Here is a 20,652-nt window from a genome sequence, read left to right on the forward strand (position 1 = left end):
TGAACTAGTTGTCTCAAAAACAAAAGTGAAGGGGGGGGGGGGGGGCAGGGGGGGATGATTAGATATTGGGAATACTCCTCCATTAAAATCAGCATCATTCCAGAATATGTGCCCTCAATATGCTCAACTGTGTGTGTGTGTGTGTGTGTGTGTGCGCCGAAAACAAAAGGGGGGGGGGGGGGGAAGTATGGTAGAGAGAGTGGGGGGAGGGAGGGTGGGGGTTATAATATTTAAAAAAAGAAAAAAAAATTACTTCCTACGCGTTAAAAATTGGGGGGGGGTGTGGGGGGGGGGGGGGGGGGGGGGGGGGGGGGGGGGGGGGGGGGGGGGGGGGGGGGGGGGGGGATACCCGGCGGGGCAGCAGGCGAAGCGAGGGGGGGGGGGCAGAGGCAACGTGAGGGGAGGCGGCAAGAGTTCCACTGCGCGCGGGGCTGCAGGCGGGCACAGCAGCAGCAAGGGGTGCAGGTCACACAGGGGGCAGTGAGGGAGCAGCGAGCAGGGCAGCGGGGGTGAGCGAGCAAGGCGGGAGAGAGAGAGAGAGAGAGAGAGAGAGAGAGAGAGAGAGAGAGAGAGAGAGAGAGAAATGAAATGAAATGTTATATTAACGTCTTCAAAAGGCCATAATGACCTATGAGACCCGAAAGTTACAAACTGGTGGATCTGATACAAAGTCAGAGTAACAAAATAACTTAACAACAGTACAAAACAAAGATATCTACTATGGGGTCCTAACTTGGTCAATGTGAGCCAAGCATAAAACTAAGCGGAAAAATTTGGGCGGCTTGTTGGGATGGCTGAATCACAAGAGATCTAGCATCGATCGTTGACGAATCTCATCAATTTCCTCCATGGTTAGTAGTCTGACCGGGCGTCATGCATGCTTGGCCAGCGTGCTCCGAATTTTCTGTCGTAGAACCCGTCGATGCTGTGTAGTTCTTCGCAGTCGTGGGCGCCTGGATTTCCCTAGTACAATCGCTCGGTCAATCAGTGTGCCTCTGGTGTGAGACGAGGGGGAGCTCTGACTTGGGAGTGGCTCTTGCGGCTGTCCCGTGTCTCTGCTTTGAAGAAGTCTGTGATCCGTCTTTGAGACTGGCTAGCCTCGCCATTCATCAGGCTATCTCTGTGTCTGCGCAGCTCAAGTAAGAACAAACCCAGACATCTCTGATCTTCGAATCCCATGACTCTTGAGAGCGGTCCAAAACCCTCTCTGAACAAGCTATCTCTGTGTCTGCGCAGCTCAAGTAAGAACAAACCCAGACATCTCTGATCTTCGAATCCCATGACTCTTGAGAGCGGTCCAAAACCCTCTCTGAACAGGCAGTGGAAGCGACCTCGTATCTCATAGTAGACGGGGCACCGGCATGTATAGTGTATAGTGTAGCTCTGTCTCAGGTTCCGTGTTACACAAGGGGCATGTCCTGTCCTCTGCTGGTACTCCGCTGTACCTCCGAGTCTCAATCCACAACTGGTGAGAAGATGTGCGTAACTGGCCAATAGCACATCGTATCCCATGAGACAAGTGGGTATCCATGTATCTGGGTCTCGCCACAACACCATCTTCCGTAAGCTGGAGAAGGTGGTCTCTATAGAAAGCCATCTTCGTGCCCAATTCCTGTGCTGGTTGTATCCATGTCCTCCTGGTGTCTAGCTGAGTTAGGTCTTGGCGGATGAGCTTGGTGATCTCTGACTGTGTAAGAGTGAGAGATGGTGCATCCAATGAGTAATGGAATGGTGGCAGCCTGTCTATGCTGAACCCATGTGCGTGAAACCATGATGTCATCTCCCCATACCAGCATGTTGTATCTCCTTGTATGGTTAACTGTCGAGAAGATTCAAGTGCTATGCGAGCATATCTGTCTCTAGGAAGTTCCCATGTGAAGTTTATGAAGGAGACTGATTTGGTGAGCGCCTCCACCACAAGTGGGGGGGCCGCTAGCTCTGCTCGGAGAATGGCACGTGGTACTGATGCCTTGGCTCTAATGAGCCGCGAGATCATAGAGACAAGAGGTTTCTCCGTGTTCCCCCATCCGTCTGAGCAACCCGGCCTCCCGTGGTGATCCAGTGAAGGTCCCCATATCTCGGTTCCATAGAGCAATGCTGAAGCCACCAAGGTGTCGAAGAGCCAGAGCTTCGTCCGGGGCTCCTGAAACTGAACCTGCGAACACATCCTCTCCAATCTACCCAATGCTGCGTGGGCTCTAGTAGGTCTAGCCTCTGCTGCTGTTCTGAGTGAGAATGTAGGTCCGCTAAAAACCACTCCAAGGTAAGTGTAAGCGTCTGTGTACTCCACAGTCTCCTGGCCGTATGTGAATGTAGGTGCTGACCTCCTGATCCACTGTGGGGTGGTGTTAAACACCATAACCTTGGTTTTACCCAGGTTGACAGGCAAACCACTTTCGTGTGCAAACGTGTGCAAAGCATCCAATTGACGTTGCATTCCCTCTGGGGATTCGGAGATCAACACTGTGGGGTGGTGTTAAACACCATAACCTTAGTTTTACCCAGGTTGGCAGACAAACCACTTTCGTGTGCAAACGTGTGCAAAGCATCCAATTGACGTTGCATTCCCTCTGGGGATTCGGAGAGAGAAATGAAGAGAGAGAGAGAGAGAGAGAGAGAGAGAGAGAGAGAGAGCAAGCATACCTTTTCGAAATCATGATAATCTGCTTCAAGCACCATCGCGATTGTGCACACCAACTGATCGGAAGACAACCATCTCATTTTAGAGTTCAAGCTCTTTACTCTAAGCTCAAAAATAGGCGCATTATAATCCCACTGCAAGAAAATCTCCACTTAGTGACAAACTTCGCACAACTATGACATCGAAACAACCACCACCCCCCACGCCCACCCCCACCCCGGCCCCGTTTCCCCCTTTCCTCTCTTCTTTTATCTTCTCCTTCAGGCCTGGTCCATCAACAAGAACACAATGTAGAGAATTCAAGGAGTTACCCTTTCATCTGTTAGTAGGATTGAGCCTCTCTGCAGTGATGCTGTCACTATAATTGCTTCAAATCCACCACCGGACTCAGCATGTGGTGTCTCTTCAAATCTAAAAGCCCTTAAAAACTGCAAAGTAGAATGTGAACACCATATATCCAGCCTTTTCACCATGCATGAGTGTACCATAATCATTTTCCTCCTAATAGTATTCTGAAGTTCTAAATCTAAGTTCAACTGCATGCCTGTAACTTGCAGCAAAGGAAAGCAATGTGCACTTTCAGAGATGCAGTCCTTCAAGTTAACCTCGCACTTCAGCAATGATGCTTGAAAGTTGCATAGAGATTCTTTGTAACAAAAACTCTTCACTTGGAGTGTAATCTTGGCAGAAATGGACTTATCGAAGCAAGTTGTTGAAGCCACCTCTGCAAACTGATTGCCTAAAATAGATGTCTTCTCCTCATTAGGAATATGTTTTTCAGAAGTAGTGCCATGATACTCGGGACAAAGCAGATCTATTGCAATCATAGACGTTTGGACTATAATGGAACCACGAACATCTTGATCGATCGTATAGGCATCCAGCTTGTCCATTTTCTGCCCATCGGCTGTAGGTGGTACATCTGTCTTATACTTATCACTTCCATCAATAGAATCTCTAGAATGATAAAAAGAGAGTGTTTGCAGAAATGTTCTCCAATTAGGGAAGCGCAGGTTCACATAGGAAAACGGGATAGAGATAAACACATTCTTGTTTCTCTCTTCTGAAAATAAACTGATCTCCAGTCCAGCTAAAGCTTCTTTAGGTCCCAGATGTAGAATTTCGGCGTGCTGCTGTTGCTCTATAGCAGATACTATACACAAGTGGTTTGCTGTGCAAAGATGACAACCTGAACACTTAATCTGACGACCCAGAACACATACATCAGCCCTTATACTCAACTTCATAGCCTTGCAACTCAGAGAATCTATATTGTCATTTTTCCACGAACCAGCATGTTCCATAACATCAGCCTTCATCACAACAAAATGTTCTGTAGCAAAGCCATCTCCTCTTAGAATAATTATCACCTTGGAAGCTTTCCAATCCCATCTCCAGATAGGACTTGGCACAAACAGACCAACTACTGATAAGTTGCTTACAGAATGTAAAGACAGAAAAGGACCATTATCAAATGCTTCCAATGCTTTGTCGATATGCAATGTGGCAACAGAAAATTGCAATTTTCGCTGGAGACCCGAGTCCACAAACCTGAGTGTGTGCAGTTAGGGTAAATAGGTCAGAAGCTTTGCAGACAAACATGTAGCCAGTGTGTCTAGCACATAATGATACAGATGCAGATGCTCACTTTTATTGACATGCATTATATTCCTGAGGCCCCCAAAAAGAAACTTTGTTGACGAAATGCGTGTTTAAGCCCATAAGCACCTATGCCCACGTGTGCTTGCACATAAATCCAGCTGCAAGTGCTAGCTTCTTGACATAGAAACCATACACAGGACTTAATAGCGAATTGGGGCAAACAAAACATCAATGGCACTTGCCCCATGCATGTGCACACACAAGCAATTGCACAGAATAAAGCAAATTGGGACAAAGAAAGAATCAATGGCACTTGACCCATGCATGTGCACACACAAGCATGCACAGAATAAAGCACACCTCATCTCATAAATGATTTCCATACTCAGAAGAGGTCGATGTCATACAAATTATGCACATCAAGTTCAATATCTACAGACATGAAAGGACTCACGTGAGAGATGCGTCTTCCCCTTTTGCAAGTAAAGTAGTGTATGAGTGTACTTTTTTATCATCATCAGAGTGTAAAAATAAAGAAATTGATTTCGACATAAGCTCAAGTTTAACATATGGCGCTGGGCTCTCATTGTCACACAGCCCATCAGCATTATTTTCCAGCTCAACAGCAGAAAGAATTGAAGAATCTCCTTGACATTGCATGTCTTCCTCAGCATCATTGGAAAAAAATGACTTAAATATTTTCCATTTCTTGGGTGAGAAAGTAAGTTGCAGGAAAGGAATATCTCCATGCAGCTGTGTTCAATAAACCATCAATCACATGATGCTTTAACCATCTCCTTCATACGGGACAAAAAGAACACCACCGTCCAATACCTTGAAGCGAGTTAGTGCCGGCTCATCTGGCAAGGCACAAATCTCAAACACGGCCTCAGCATCAAAGCATTTTGCAATGTGAAATTCTAAAAATTGTGAAGGACCTCTCCACCTCCTTTGCCAGTTACACAAGTGGGAAGTTACTATTGCCTGCGAAACATCCTTGCATTTCACAATTTAACATTGGTCTAGAAAATAAACATCTTAGTGAGACCAAAATAAATACCTGGACCCCAGTGAGCTGCAGGTGGAACTTATTATAGATTGCTGGATAAATCAATTCATCCAACACAGCCTTCTTGGTGCTACACTTCTCTTTATCTTCAACTGAGGTCTGTGGCAAGAAATTTAAGCCTGCTTCCATACTCAATAATTGAGACTGTTGTTTCTTTTCGGAAAAGGCTTCTAAGGAGCGATCACTGTTACCATCTATTGAGGTTACTTGCAATGTGTTCATCATAATTATCTACGACAACAAAACGAGGACATGAAAACTACATAAATATTCAACGATAAGCGCTATCCTAAAACACAACATGATCATCCGACACATCTTACAAGATGATTGCTGTCCAGGGATTTCAAGCTTTTTGGGAAAATTAGAACTGGCCTTTGAATCTCAATAAGCATGCCCACTCGTTTTCCCATAGCCAAAGTCAACCTGGAGAATGGAAGAAAAACAGAGACAATAAGAAACATCTTCAAAAGCTTTCCGGAGCTTTCAACTATATGGCACAAAGCTTTGAGACAAATCACAAACTCTGCTTTGCTTTGCAACCGGACTTCACGGCTTTGCAACCGGTTCAATGATGAGAAGATCTGCAAGCAAGTTGGTATAGCTTAAGTGGAAACACTTCTTGAAAAATATCTTCACTTCACAAAAGAGCAATCCCAGCAACCTGACCTTTGGCAATAGACATCTACTTCCAAAAAACACATATAATGACTAAAGCTGGAAAATAAGGATAGGAAACAGACACACAATTACATCCGTCATCTGTGCCTGCGCATGTGCACGAGTGTAAATATGTGGGAGGTGTGTGTGTGTGGTGCAACTGTCTGCCTTGCACGGGCCCGTGCGTGACTGTCTGCCCTGCCCGACCAGCGGCCCCTACGCGTTCGCCTGCCCCGAGCTGTCACCCTCTTCTGCAGCAACGGGCAACCAGCAGCTGCTGGCAGATTTGCACATGTGTCTGTGTGCGCGCGTGCGGGTGTGAGTATGTGTGGAACATAATGACAAGAGGAAACTAGATAAATGGCAAACACGTGCTCGTCGACAGGCTTTTGTGGATAAAGGCTGTGCTTCAAAACAATTTTTCAAGCATCTGGATTCTGCATCATACGAGAGTTTCCCAAGACATTAAGCAAGTCTTGCTTCCTTCATGCGCTTGGACATCATCTAAACGGGAACTTGTTGATGCCTTGGTCTCACATTATTGGCATGTCCAGCAAGCACGTCAATTGTTGCTTTCTCATGTACATCCAATCCTTTCTTCACAAGATGCATAATGCCTTGAGGAACCATTCACTGATTCTAAATTGCATTGTGCGCTGCTTGCGTTGGGCCATAGGATGGGTTTAGTGTGGAACTCTTCCTCTCCTTATGGAAGTCTCTTAAAGAGACATTGCTTTTCATGTTGAATGCGGCATGCGAGAAACAAGAGTTGCCAGTGTCTTGGAAGGAGAAGCAAGCACTTTTTGCGAGCAATTTTCTCATTGCTGGCCAATTACTTTGATGCTTGTAGTTTACAAGCTATTGGCTAAGTTGTTGGTAAATCGGATTAAAGATCACCTTCTTGCAGGAATTCATCAGGCTCACTGCGGTTTCATCCCACGTCCCAGATCACTGACAACTTGGCTAATGTTTTGATTGGTATGGAATATGTAGAATACACCCAACAGGATGTACTTGTTATGCAAGTTGATATTGAAAAGGCTTTTGATATTGTCCAATGGGATTACATTGCTGCTACCATGCGGTGTCTTCGGTTCGGTCCTAAGTTAGCTAATATAGTGTATTTCTTGTATGCTCGTAGTACGTCTTCGGGGATCCTTTAAGGGGAACTAACAGAATCTTGGCCTCTTGATTGTTTAGTCAAGCAAGGCTGCCCCCTCGGTGCATTGATGTATGCTATTGCCACTCACCCGCTATTGATGCATCTTGATCATTTGACTTCAGCCGGTCGTCTTCATGGCTTGCAGATACCCTCAGGTAAGAACTTTATTGGGCAGGCCTATGCGGATGACTCATTATTTATGCCTCGTACGTAAACACCCGGCATGTCCAAGAGATTGACGCTTTGGAACTGTATGGGCTCTACGGCTGGTCTTAGAGTCAATTTCCGCAAATAAGCTTCTGCCGCTTAACCCTGTGATTGGCATAATTTGTTGTTGCCACGTTCCTCCGAATGTGATTAACAGGCACTTGGGATATCCAATTGGGTGGAATGTCACACTCAAAAAGTGAATTGGGTCATGCAATGCTTGAACGTTAAATTGCATTAGTGGAAATTATCCACTTGGCCATTGCATGTTTGCCTGTGAATCATTCAAAGTTTCTTGATGGCTTATATTCAGTTCTCTTTGTCACTGCTGCATTGGCCTCACCATTGACTCACTTGTGGCGGACCCGTGGCCTACATTTCATGTCGATGGGGAAACTTTGCACTACTAAGCGCTTTGGGACCTCAATATCCTCCACTTGCGCAGGCGCGCTCTTGCTAGGAAGGCTATGTTGTAGCCTACCCTTGTGAAACAAACTCACCCTTGGACTCTTATGCTTGCCTATTTGTGTCAGCATGTGGTCACTTCCTCCTTCGACCATTGGCATTCATCTCTCTGGGAGGTCATGTTTGGCAAGATGGAAGGGTACATTCATGGTTGTTCTCTTGCTTCCAGTTTGATTTTCGCTTGGAAGAATGTGACAAGTCATTTATCATGGCACAGTCGACAGCAGCAGGAAGGGAATTTGCTTCGCTTGGAGAGTCTTCATTGGAGTCAGGCATTCTCTCTTACTTTGGTTGACCGTTCGCCTCATCAAGCCTATTGTCACTAACTCCTGATGTGTCAAGTCAGTAAAGAGCAGAGCCAACCTTCAGATCACGACCGAGGGGCCTAAACCCTAAGAAGAACAAGCAACAGAAGAAGTTGTCCTACCAACTTATGGGACCCCGTCCGATGGGGCCCAAGTGACATAAAGGACATATAAATAAAGCAGGACCACACACACACAAGGAAGGAATTGCGTAGCAACTGATGACGTGGCAACTATACGGAAAACCAGGAATTTGCGTTGGACTGTTGACGTGGCAAACTGTACGTGTTTTGCGCTGACTGCTGACGTGCGAGTTGTACGGATTTTCGTGATTTACGCTGGTAGCTTTTGGGCATTGCTTTTGGACCAAATGCTTTTGTGTTTGAAGGCTTTTCACTGTAAACTGCTTTTGGGGCCTAGGGCCTTTAAATATGAGGTTAGGGCTCATTCTCTGGCATGCTTCCTGGAGAAGGTGCAGAGTCTGGAGTACCGGCTTGTACTGTGTTGATGCAATATAAAGTAATACGGAAAGGGGCGCCAAGGTTTGGGGCCAATACTCTCTGGGGTAGAATTCCGCCACTCTGTGTCGCGTGTCATCTCTCTCTCCCTCTCAGTTCAGTTGTTCTTGAAGTGCTAAAAGTTAGTTCACTCTGTTCTTTTCTATTGGCTCGTGGTGCCCGTCTTGTGACACCTATTTCCTCTCTTGTCCTGGTCTTTGTGTAGTCGATGATGTGGTTGATGAGGTGGGCTACACCATTCGGTTTCCCATTGCCGCTCGCCAGTTTGGATTGGGTGTGCATTATCGTCAGCTTTGGAGAGAGCTTCAATACATGCTGGTTGAATTTTTACCATTCCACCTTTGGCTGATGGTAGCCGCACGTCTTATTGGAATTTCCACGACATGCCTGTTCAGGTTATTTCTGCCAATAAAGTTTATGCTCTTCTTCTACCGTGGCCTTGGCTTGCTAACCACTGTAATGCCCTATGGTCCATGCACAAGTCTGATATTTGGTGGAAGAAGCCTCTCTGTGCCCTCTGAAAAAGACAATTGTCTTTGGAGGAGCGTTTGTTTCTTTGGAGATGCTTGCTTGGAGTTCTCCCGGTGGGCCACCAATTGCTGACGTGTCAAGCCACTAGAGAATGGAGCCAACCTGCAGATCCCAGCTGAGGGACCTAAACCCTAAGAAGTAGCAGCAGAAGAAGTTTTCACCACCTTACAAGTCCTCACCGCCTAATTTTAAAGTTCCCACCAACTTATGGGACCCCTTATGATGGGGCCCAGGTGATCCAAAGACAGTAAAATAAAGCAGGACCTTCATACAAAGAAAACCCGTGTCTAAAGGACTGTTGATGTGGCATACTGTACCGATTTTCACGTTTTACGTTGATCACGGGACAGCTGTACAGATTTTCGTGAAACACGTTGGCAACGTTTGGCGCTAGTGCTTTTCGGACCAAATGCTTTTAGAACTTGAATCTTTTCATGTAGCAGCTTTTGAGAAGCCAAGGGCCTTTATATACGTGTCATGGGCTCAGTCTCTGGCATGTCTCTGCATGGGAGTGTGCAAAGGATGGAGTACGAGCGATGTACTAAGTTCAAGCAATATAAAGAAATACCGAAAGGGGCGCCAGCGGTTGGGCCCAGTGCTCTCTTGGGGTGGAACTCCGCTACTCTGCATCTCGTGTGTCGTGCATCTCTTTCAATGTTATTTGAAGTGCTTAAAGTTGTTAGTCTATTCTTTTCCCTTGGCAAGTGGTGCCCGTCCCCGTTTCACTTCTCTTGGTGCACGTCATATCTGCTCTTCACGCTGGTCTGTTGCTCTACTTAAGAGGAGACTGTTAGTCACGTGTTGTGAGATTGTATTACTAGAGCTCTTCTTAAACACTTATCAACTTGTATGCTGCTATGTTTCCCTGCGATGCTCTTCCACAAATGGTTTTGGTCTTTTGGCATTCTTCCGCCCTCCTTACATCGATTTGCGGTCGTCTTCATGTGGGTCAGATATTGGGATAATTTCACCCTATGACATCAACGTAACGGCTATATGTTCCACCGCTCTGATGTAGACCCTTTTCAGTTTTTTCAGCTCTCCCTTAGGCAATCTTTATGTTTTTCCTTGGATGTTGGTGATATCACCTCGGAGATACACCACCTCTCCTATCAATGCTTTTAGCCATCCTTTTCAACTAGACACTTTTGTGTTCTTTCCTTTGTATATGATCTTTTCCGTGGGTTCTCCTCCCATCGAGATTTCTCACTTGTAAATTAATCCCAAAGATCTACAAACAAACAGTGAGTATGTGTGGTATGTGTGTGTGTGTGTGTTTGATGGCCAGATTCTGCAACTTCTCTTCCCCTAGCTCAGCTCTATACAATCTTTGTTCTCTGCAGCTTTGTTGTCTTTTGGGGGGGGGGAACAGGATTTGCCACTGTCATGGAAAGAGGGTCTACTTAAACTGTTGCGTAAGCAAGCGCTTTCCGAGCAATTCACTCATTGGCGGCCTATTACTTTGATGCCGGTGGTTTACAAGATATTGACTAAAAAGTTGGTGCATCGGATTAAAGACTATTTGTTTGCAGGACTTCATCACGCTCATTATGGTTTCATTCCACGTCGTCAAATCATGAACAATTTGGCTTATGTTATGATTGGCATGGACTATGCTAAGTGCACGAAGCAAGATGTGTTGGTCATGCAAGTGATGTGACATTGTGCAGTGGGACTTCATTGCTGCAACGATGAGATGTCTAGGGTTTGGTCCTAAATTGGCCGATGTGGTTTATTTCTTGTATGCTTCTAGTACGTCTTCAGGGATCCTAGAAGGCAAATTGACGGAATTGTGGCGGTTGTTCGGTTAGGCAAGGCTGCCCCCTTAGTGCTTTGTTCAATGTTGTATGCTATAGCCACTCACCCTTTGTTGATGTATTTGGATCATTTGACCTCTGCGGGGGGTCTTCATGGTTTGCAGTTACCCCCAGGTCATACCTGCATTGGACAGGCTTATGCGGATGACTCATTATTTACGCCTCGCAACGAGTAGAGGATGTCCAAGTGATTATGGAAGATTTGGATTTGTTTGGGATTGCAGCCGGCTTAAAGTCAACTTTTGTAAATCAAAGCTTCTGCCACTTCGTTCTTGCGATTGGCACAGTCTATAGTACGTCTTCAGGTATCCTAGAAGGCGAATTGACCGAATCGTGGCCACTTGGTTGTTCGGTTAGGCAAGCCCCCTTAGTGCTTTGTTCAATGTTGTATGCTATAGCCACTCACCCTTTGTTGATGTATCTGGATCATTTGACCTCTGCGGGGCATCTTCATGGTTTGCAGTTACCCTCAGGTCATACCTTCATTGGACAGGCTTATGCGGATGACTCATTGTTTACGCCTCGCAACCAGCAGAGGATGTCCAAGTGATTATGGAAGATTTGGATTTGTTTGGGATTGCGGCCGGCTTAAAGTCAACTTTTGCAAATCAAAGCTTCTGCCACTTCGTTCTTGCGATTGGCACAGTCTATTGTGGCCAAGTGAGATCGTTCCTCCAAATGTTATCACCAAGCATTTGGGATATCCAATTGGATGGAACGTCACTCACACTCAAAAAGTGGATTGGGTTATGCAACGCTTGAATGTCAAATTGCAGTACTGAATGCTTTCTACTTGGCCATTGCATGTTAATCGTTCAAAGTATTCTGATGGCATATGTTCAGTTCTTTCTACCACTGTTGCATTGGCCTCGCCACTATCGATTCTCTTATGTCAGCCATTCTGTCTCATTTATGGTGAACTTGTGCACACAAAGAATGCTTGCGATTGATGTCGATGGAGAAGCTTTGTACACCTAAACGCTTAAGTGGTCTGAATATTTTGGACTTGCGTAGGCATGTTCTTGCGAGAAAAGCTATGTTATTGCCTACACTTGCCCAACAATCTCAGCCTTGGACTCTTATGTTTGCATACTTGAGCCAGCATGTTGTTACGTCTTCATTTGGCCATTGGCAATCATCTATTTGGGAGGTTGTATTTGGTAAGATGGACGGACATATCCATGAATGCCCGCTTGCTTGCACTTTGCTCTCTACTTGGAAAGAGGTTACAGTTCATCTTTTATGGAATGCTCCGCGGGAAGGAAATTTGCTTCGTTTGGAGAGTCTTTATTAAAGTTGGGCTTTCTCTCTTACTTTGGTTGACCGCTCGCCTCGCCAGGTGTGCTTCCTCTCTTACCGTGGCATTCAGGTAGTTGAGGATGTGGTGGATGCAACCATATTCACTTTGGAGTTTCCCTTCGCCGCTCGCCGATTTGGATTGGGCACGCATTACCATTAGTTTTGGAGAGAGCTGCAGCAAATGCTAGTTGATTTTTTTCCCAATTTGTCTTTGCTCGATGGCGATCGCATGTCTGACAAGAATCTCTGAAAAACGCCCTTTCAAGGTATTTCTGCTGGTCGAGTTTATGCTCTTCTTCTCCCTCAACCTTGGCTTGCTGATCATTGTAATGCTCTTTGGCACATGCATAAAACTTGGGACACGTCATATTTGCCCTTCATCTTGTGTCCGTTGCTCGATTGCAGAAGAGAATGTTTGTCACTTGATGTGGGATTGTTGTATTACTCTAAATTTCCTTCACCGCGTATCGGCGTGCATGCGGCTCTGTTTCCCACGACTGTCTTTCATAAATGGTTTTGGGCGTTTGGCATTTTCTCGCCGGTGTTGCAGCGCTTCGCGGTCTTCTTCAGGTGGGTAAGTTTTTGGGCTTACTGGACCCTATGGCAACACCGTAATGGCTATATGTTCCATCACATTCATGCAGATCCCTTCCTGTTCTTCAAGCTTTCTCTTAGGCAATCTTTGCGGTTCGCCTTGGAAGTTCATGATATCACCCCAAAGATACATCAGCTTTCCTAAAAATGCTTTTAGCCTTTTTGTACAGCCAAACACTTTCATGTTCCTTCCCTTGTACATGATCTTTTTGGTGGGTTTTCCTCGCTTTGAGGTTTCCCACTGGTAAATTAATCAAATCGATTTACAAAAAAAAGTGTGGGAGGCATAGTGTGGATACATGTACTTTGGAGTGAGCACTTCTACATAGGGTTCTACAGTTACATGACAGATAGCCCCCGCATTTACAAGCCACACAAAGCGATTAACCCCACCACTGCTATGTCCCTCATCAAGGAATGGTTGCACGAAGATTTTCAGGATGTCTGTAGGGCTTGGGAGGGTCAAAAACCTGAGAAAGAAATCTTTATTCCCGTTCAACGGTTGATGGATCCTATCGCCCAGTATGCGCTAAATACGGTAATACTTTTCTTTCCTAGCCAAATGCCTACGGCACTGGATGTGGGACAATGGGTGGATTTTTTGCTTAAGCGTCAAGTGGATCAAGGAGTTTATTTTGGGGCCCTGGATGTGGGACAATGGGTGGATTTTTTGCTTGAGTGTCAAGTAGATCAAAGAGTTTATTTTGGGGCCCGAGGATTCTATAAGATCTTGTTGGCAGATACTGAGGCAAGAGGTACCATACTTGAAATGTCAACGTTGTTCATTAACACGCAAATGACACATGTATTGTCATGGGTCTTACCAAGGATTATCAAAGTCTCATTCGACATAAATGTCCGGTATGGGAGGAGGTAGTGGATTTTCCCTGGACGTGGCGTCACTTTCTTCCGTTGTTAGCTGCCTTATTGGGAAAAGTGGTTTGCCCTCCCAGATTGGATACGAATACCAATAGATGTTGGGATACACATATCCTACGCCAGCCGGTAGAATGATCAACTCAGGCAACCCCTTGAAACGACCCTTTCAGTTGAAATGGGACAAATTTGCTAGCTCATGTTTTCGTTGTGATAAATTTCGTCATATGCAATCAAAATGTCCGAAGACGCACCTCAAGTCTTCTCCTTCAGCTTTACCACCGCCGCAACCTTCCCCTCCCCTAAAGTCCCCCCCACATCGTAGGCATAATGGTGCTTTGACTTCCGCAACACCTTCCTCCATGGACAAAGGGAAAGGGAAGCAAACTTTGAGGTCCAAAACTACTCCTTCGACAATATCAAAAGAAAAAGACAAAGAAAGAGGAAAAGGCAAAGACAAGGACACATCGAAGGATGCCTAGATAGTACCCAAAGAGAAGGCACTTTGCTTATGATGTGGGAGACATCTCTCTTGAAGCTTATAGGATTTACTTTGACTGTTTTAGTTTCCAGAGCCTTTCATCCTTCATCTTGTGTACCTCTTATTTACTGTGGATTTTCCTCGCTTTAATGTTTCCCACTTGTAAATTCAATCAAGATTTGTTTTTTTCTATAAATGTGTGTGTGAGAGTACGCGTGCGTCTGTTTTCCGTGTTCGTTTTTTCTAACGCTCGTAGGTTTTTGTATAGTTACTTTACTCTGTCAATATTAATATTAAAACTAGCCATTGTCATGGCATACCTACAGTTGCTTCTTTAGGAAATGAAGATGTGCCGACGGGCACCAATACTTGATTCTCTTGCTCCCTTGCCCTTTGTACATATTGCATTGTATGCATAGTTCTTTGAGGTGCATTTCTAATAACATGCGAGGGTTATGCAATAACGACATATGGAGGTTAACCTGGCACTATGTACATACATGTAAGGCAAATGTGGTAATTGTTCAAGAGCATAATCAGCATCATTTTGCCAGTCTAAACTTCTTATTTTGTGGGTGACAGGATAGCTTATGTAGGCAATGTCAGTTCTTATGGAATGTTGATGCTTGTTCAGCATGAATTACAGCCAACTCTTGATTTTTATGACCAAGATGGCAGGTGGATGGTGGTTGAAATCGGCCTGTATCCTTATTAAAGGGCGATAAACTTTGGCTTTCACTCGATCTATGTAATAGGAGCACATCACGTGCCAGCAGGAAAGAACAGATTGAACACCTTTAAGCACTTCAAATAACGACCAAACTGAAAGAGATGCACGACACATGAGACGCGGAGTTCCACCCCAAGAGAGTACAAGCCCCAAACCCTGGTGCCCCTTTCGGTATTTCTTTATATTGCCTCAAATCACTACAAGCCGGTACTCCCTTGCTCTACACTTCCACGCAAGGGAACGTGCAAGAGAATGAGCACATGGCACATATTTAAAGGCCCTAGGCCCATAAAAACCAGTTTACATGAAAAGCTTCAAACTCAAAAGCTTCTAATCCAAAAGTTGGCGCTCAAAAGCTACCACCAATGCAAATTACCCAAATCCGTACACCTACCACGTCAACAACGCAATTCGCAGAAGTCTATACAATCTGACATGTCATCAACGAGCGTGAAATCCGGGCATCCGTATAGTTGCCACGTCATCCGTTTTTACGCTAGGTCTTCTAAGTTGTGGGTATTTTATTTTTAGGCTCCATCAGACGGGGTCCCATAAGTTGGTAAGACTTTATTATAAGTTGTTGGTCCCACTCGACGAGGATCTGTAAGTTGGTGAGAACTCCTGCTTCTTCTACTGCTACTAGGGTTTAGGCCCCTTAGCCGAGACCTGCAACTCGGCTCAACTCTTCAGTGGCTTGACACGTCAGCAGTTTGTGGCATACCCCCTTCTTGAAAGAAGAGTAATCATCCGCGATTACCGTATATCTCCAAAACAACTCAAGTTAGCTCAAAAATTGGGATAATCACTTTCTCATTCTAGATCGAAGCTCTTGATATTCCGATGTAGCAAAATTAGCCATCACAGACAGCGCTGGTCTTGAATGGGTGTCTCGATGCACTATAATTACATACCCAATTAGGAAAACTTAGTGGTTGGCACTTCACCATGCAACACATAATGCTGTCCACAGGATGAAACATCTGAGAGTTACATTGGTGCCATATGGTCTACATGACCCAAAATCTGACCCAACTGAAGAAGACATCAAATAGAGATTGTGACGGTTGGAGGACTCCAAAAATTTCAGAACTGTCTGTGAAAGATTGCCGAGGAGAGACAAAGGTGCAAAGCAGAAAACACTTGTCTCATGAAAGTCGGAGAGCAGTGGCAATCCCAAAACAAATGCACCACACTCTCGTCAGCCCCATGACATCGGACACAACGAGAGGACGCGATGGGCCGCACATGTAGCAAAGTGCCAACCGATAGAGCAACCACCATGCATCGCCATAAGAAAATGTGCTCTGTGAGAGGTAGACGATTTTTCCAAATGCGAGAATATGTTCGTTGCCACCACAACTGAGACTTGGAGAGTGACCATAGCTGATTTCGATGAGACTCGATCCATGCATCAGACTGCAGTAAAGCATAAACTGACCGAACTGATATGCAGTCCAACCAAGTATGGATGAGATTCCAATCCGAAAGCTGGGAATCCACAATTGATGGAGGCACTAGGGTTCGTACTCCTAAGTGATCCAGAAGGAAGTAAAAACTCGCTTGAACTTCGGTCACTTTGTCGGTACTTCCTTGTGTAATAGGAGAGTGGACCACCATGTCTGTGCTTTTGCTTTCAGATAGGATGTGGCCCTCCGAACTTTGGAGTGCTCTGAATGACACCCTCCAGAATAAGCTATGTTGAACTGTTGAATAAAAGCCAGGGCCTTGTGGATATCTTGGAAGCCTCAAAAAGTATCAAACTTAATCGCTTGTCCACTCTCCTTGAAATCTTTGGTTTTCTTGCTCTCGTCCAGGAGAAAATCATATTGCTTAGCTCTGTACAAATGCTTCCTCTTAGAATAAAACATCAGTTCATCGGAGTCCAAAACTCTTAGGAGAGGATGAAGTCTCCTCCGAGCTATCTAAATATTTCCGAGATCTTCAGTGGGATCAGCTTTTCTTGGCCTTCTTCTTGTTCTTTCTGTGTCTTCGGATCTTTCGTCGTTTCTAGCCCTTTTCTGTCCTCATCAATGGAATCAAAAGAGGAAGAGCTATCAGAACTATCAGAAGAGGATGCGGACGATGTGGACACACCCTCGAAGCGTACACGCTTCTTTGGTTTTCATGCATTTGCAAAAGTAGACTTGTGACCCAAGTATCTAGGATAGGCTATGGATCGATTGTGTTCCTTTAAATGCTTCTTGGTCTTTAAAAGCTGGTTGACTCGTCCGTCGACAATGTCATAATCTCGTCGATACTCGGTTGGATTGCATATCGAAGAGGTCACTATATGCTTTGTTGCATTCTGATGCATGGATTGTGTCTCAAGGTAATCAGCCGTGGTCACTCTCCAAGCGTCAATTGTGGTGGCAAAGAACGTTGTCTCGCATTTGAAAGAATCATCTACCTCTGAAAGAGTGCATTTTCTTATGGCGATGCCTGGTGGATGCTCTACCCGTTGGTACTTTGTTGCATGTGCGGCGATCGCCCCCTCTCGTTGTGTCTGATGTCATGGGGCTGAGGAGACCAAGCAGCATTTCGTTTGGGATTGCCGTTGCTCCAGGACTTTCATCAGGTTAGTGTCCTCTGCTCTGCGCCTTCATTTCCCCTCCGGAATCTTTCACAAACGGGTCTGAATTTTTGGAGTCCTCCAACCGCCACACTCTTCATTTGAGGCCTTCTTCAATTAGGTCAGATTTTGGGTTATGTGCACCATAAGGCGCCAACATAACTTTCAGATGTTTCATGCCATGGAAATTGACCTTTGCTCTTACTTCAAATTTTTGCCTGGACAAGCACTACACTTTGCTCATGATGTGGGAGACATCTCTCTTAAAGCCCATAGGATTTGTTTCTAGTTTACGGAGCCTTATGGTGCTTCGTCTTGTGTGTGTGTGTGTGTGTGTGTGTGTGTGTGTGTGTGTGTGTGTGAGAGAGAGAGAGAGAGAGAGAGGAATCACGAATTCTGCCCTCCTGCGCGAGCTGCTCTTGTGCGAGACTTGCGATGCGCGAGTCTACCCCTACACCAAGTGTTCCCCCGTGTGAGTCTGCCCTCCTGCGCAATTTATGTCCACCTATGCGAAGTCTACAATTGTCTTCGTTTCCAATTTCAGGCACGTCTCGGCCTCTGCTTGCTCTACGTGAGGGGTGTGTGTGTGGGGGGGTTTTAGGGGGGGGAGGGGGGAGATTTCCGCTGTTGTGTGTGTGTGTGTGTGTGTGTGTGTGTGTTTTTCTACTACTGTTGCACGGTAGTCTACCTTGTCTGCAGCTCGGTTCTCGTCAGCCATCTCTACGTATGTGTGTGTGCGTAGGTGTGAGAGTGTGTGTGTGGGTGTTCAATCACTTGTAAATTTATCAGTAGGTTCTCTCCAAGCTTTCTCAAGGCAGGTTTCTATACAGTCTTCTGTTGAAGCAGGGACAGGTTGTATGTACAGTTTGATGTGGTTTTTGCACAGTGATAAAATTCGATAAAACAAAAAAAGAAGTGAGTACTCAGCTGGTAGTCTTTACTTGCAGTAGAGTATCATTTGCGGAAGGTGCTAGTTGGTTTATGATGGAAGAAGAAGCTGTCTACAAGCGTAGGAAACAGGTCGATCTCTCCTCGATGGATGCATCAAACATCATCAAACAGTGCCTGTTGAAGGATTTTGCAGATGCCCGAAATGCCTGGGAGGGTCACCAACCCGCTACTCGGCGCAAGATGTACGTCAATGGGTTGACTTTTTGTTGGAAAGACAAGCAGTCCGAGGGGCTTATTTTGGTGCCCTTGGCTTTTATGTTGCTTGCTGGTGGACATGGATGCTCGCTCGCAGCTGTTGGAAATATCGCCATTGTTCTTTAACATGCAAATGACACATGTATTGCCATGGGCGCTTACAAAAGACTATCAGAGTTTTATAAGACATAGGTGTCCAGTTTAAGTGGAAATGGTTGGATTTCCACGAACTTGGAGGCATTTCTTGCCTCTATTAGCTGCTCAGTTGGGTAAAGTGATTTGTCCACCAAACTTGGATACTAATTCCAACAGATTTTGTGTGTTGTGGGATACGGATCAGTCGACGCCTTCAGGAATCACGTTTGACTCTAGTGATCCAGTGGTAGGCAAAAGGCCATTTAAGCTTAAATGGGGAAAGTTTGCAAGTGCATGTTTAACTTGTGGTAAATTTGGCCATATGCAGTTTCAATGTCAAGAACCTTTGTTGAAATTGCCGTTGTCAACTATTCCTCAAAGCGGTTCTCATGATGCTCACTCTGGATATAGGACTCGATTGGATCGTTGGTATGTGTTGAACACTCCGCAATATGATATGTTTGCATGTGATATGAGGATTGATCGTTCCTTTACCTTATCTGATCATTTTCCTCTGTGGCTCTTTGTCCATTTTGAGGCATTGGCTACATATTCCCCGCTTCCCCGCAAGCAGTCGTTGCATATTAATAACCCATATCTTTCGCACAAAGAATTTCAAAGCTTGATTGAAGTGGTGATTCCTCCTCTCATCCCTCAGATGTTTATTGATGTGAATGTGGCTTGGTATCGTTTTGTCATGCAGATCCATCCAGTCATCAAGGATTATGGCTCGTGGTAAATGTATCATCTAAGAGAAAAAGTGCATGAAGATAAGGCGACTTGTCAAGCCTTGGAAAGTCTTGCAGATACTAGACCGCTTACTAATTCGGAACAAGAGGAGTTATGTGCAATTAAAGCCTCATTGATGCATAATAACAAGAGGAAACTTGAAAAATGGAAGGTTCGATTGAGACAATATGCCTTCATGGATAAAGGTTGTTCATCAAAGCAGTTCTTTAAGCATTTGCATCATTCGCGGCAATCTGTGACTATTAAAAGGGTTAAGGACAATAGAGGGTAATGGACGGCCAATAAATTTCAGAATGCAAATTTCATGGTAGATCATTTTCAACGGGTTTTTGCCGCCCCTGAGGCTCCCTCAAGTGAGGTTTTGCAAGCTAGACAGTTGTTGTTGTCACATGTACATCCCATATTGACAATAGATGATGCGGATACTCTTGAGACCAGCTTTACTGAAGCCAAACTGCACAATACTTTGTCACATCTTGGTCATTGAAAATCACCTGGATTGGATGGTCTTACGGTTGAATTTTTCCTTCGTTTTGGGAGTCCCTTAAGCAGCATCTGCTTTTCATGATAGATCATGCATGGACTACACAATCTTTACTGCACTCTGACAAGGACTGGTGAAATTGTTACCCAAGCAGACACTGTGTGAATCCTTTTCACATTGGCGTCCCTTTACCCTTATGCTGGTCATTTACAATTTTTTGTCGAAAATGATAATCACAAGTATTAAGGATCACTTATTCTCTGGCATACATCCGGCTCAGTATGGATTTATTCCTCGCCAATAAATTATGGATAATATTTCCATCGCTTTCATTGGAATTGAGTATGCAAAATATACAGGACAAGATGTACTTGTTATGCAAGTTTATATAGAGAAATCATTTGACACTGTTCATTGGGAATTCATTGCAAAGATAATGGCGGCATTGGACTTTGAGTCTAGAATGTGTTGTGTGGTTTATTTTTTTTATGAGCATAGTCAATCTGCTGGAATAATTAATGGTGAGCTGACTCGATTATGGGATCTCGATCGTTCGGTCAAGCAAGGATATCCTTTGAGAGCTATAATGTATGCTATTTCTACACATCCTT

The 20,652-nt window shown here is 44.9% G+C and overlaps 1 protein-coding gene across 5 annotated transcripts in view; it reads right to left on the minus strand.

Moving 5' to 3' along the window:
• LOC147447386 (vacuolar protein sorting-associated protein, putative (DUF1162)) overlaps positions 1 to 20,652 on the minus strand; it is a 150,823-nt gene that overhangs the window by 77,800 nt on the left and 52,371 nt on the right. For all 5 annotated transcript variants that reach the window (XM_086523198.1, XM_086523201.1, XM_086523199.1 and 2 more), the window contains 7 exons: positions 5,838 to 5,896; positions 5,636 to 5,738; positions 5,304 to 5,543; positions 5,078 to 5,227; positions 4,698 to 4,996; positions 2,953 to 4,192; positions 2,644 to 2,775 (listed from right to left, as the gene is read on the minus strand). In XM_086523198.1, the coding sequence (XP_086379324.1) occupies positions 2,644 to 2,775; positions 2,953 to 4,192; positions 4,698 to 4,996; positions 5,078 to 5,227; positions 5,304 to 5,543; positions 5,636 to 5,738; positions 5,838 to 5,896 (2,223 nt within the window). The remainder of the gene's footprint in view (positions 1 to 2,643; positions 2,776 to 2,952; positions 4,193 to 4,697; positions 4,997 to 5,077; positions 5,228 to 5,303; positions 5,544 to 5,635; positions 5,739 to 5,837; positions 5,897 to 20,652) is intronic.

Source organism: Adiantum capillus-veneris, chromosome 11 (genome assembly GCF_014529385.1).
Source record: "Adiantum capillus-veneris isolate H3 chromosome 11, ASM1452938v2, whole genome shotgun sequence".
Lineage (NCBI taxonomy): Eukaryota > Viridiplantae > Streptophyta > Polypodiopsida > Polypodiales > Pteridaceae > Adiantum > Adiantum capillus-veneris.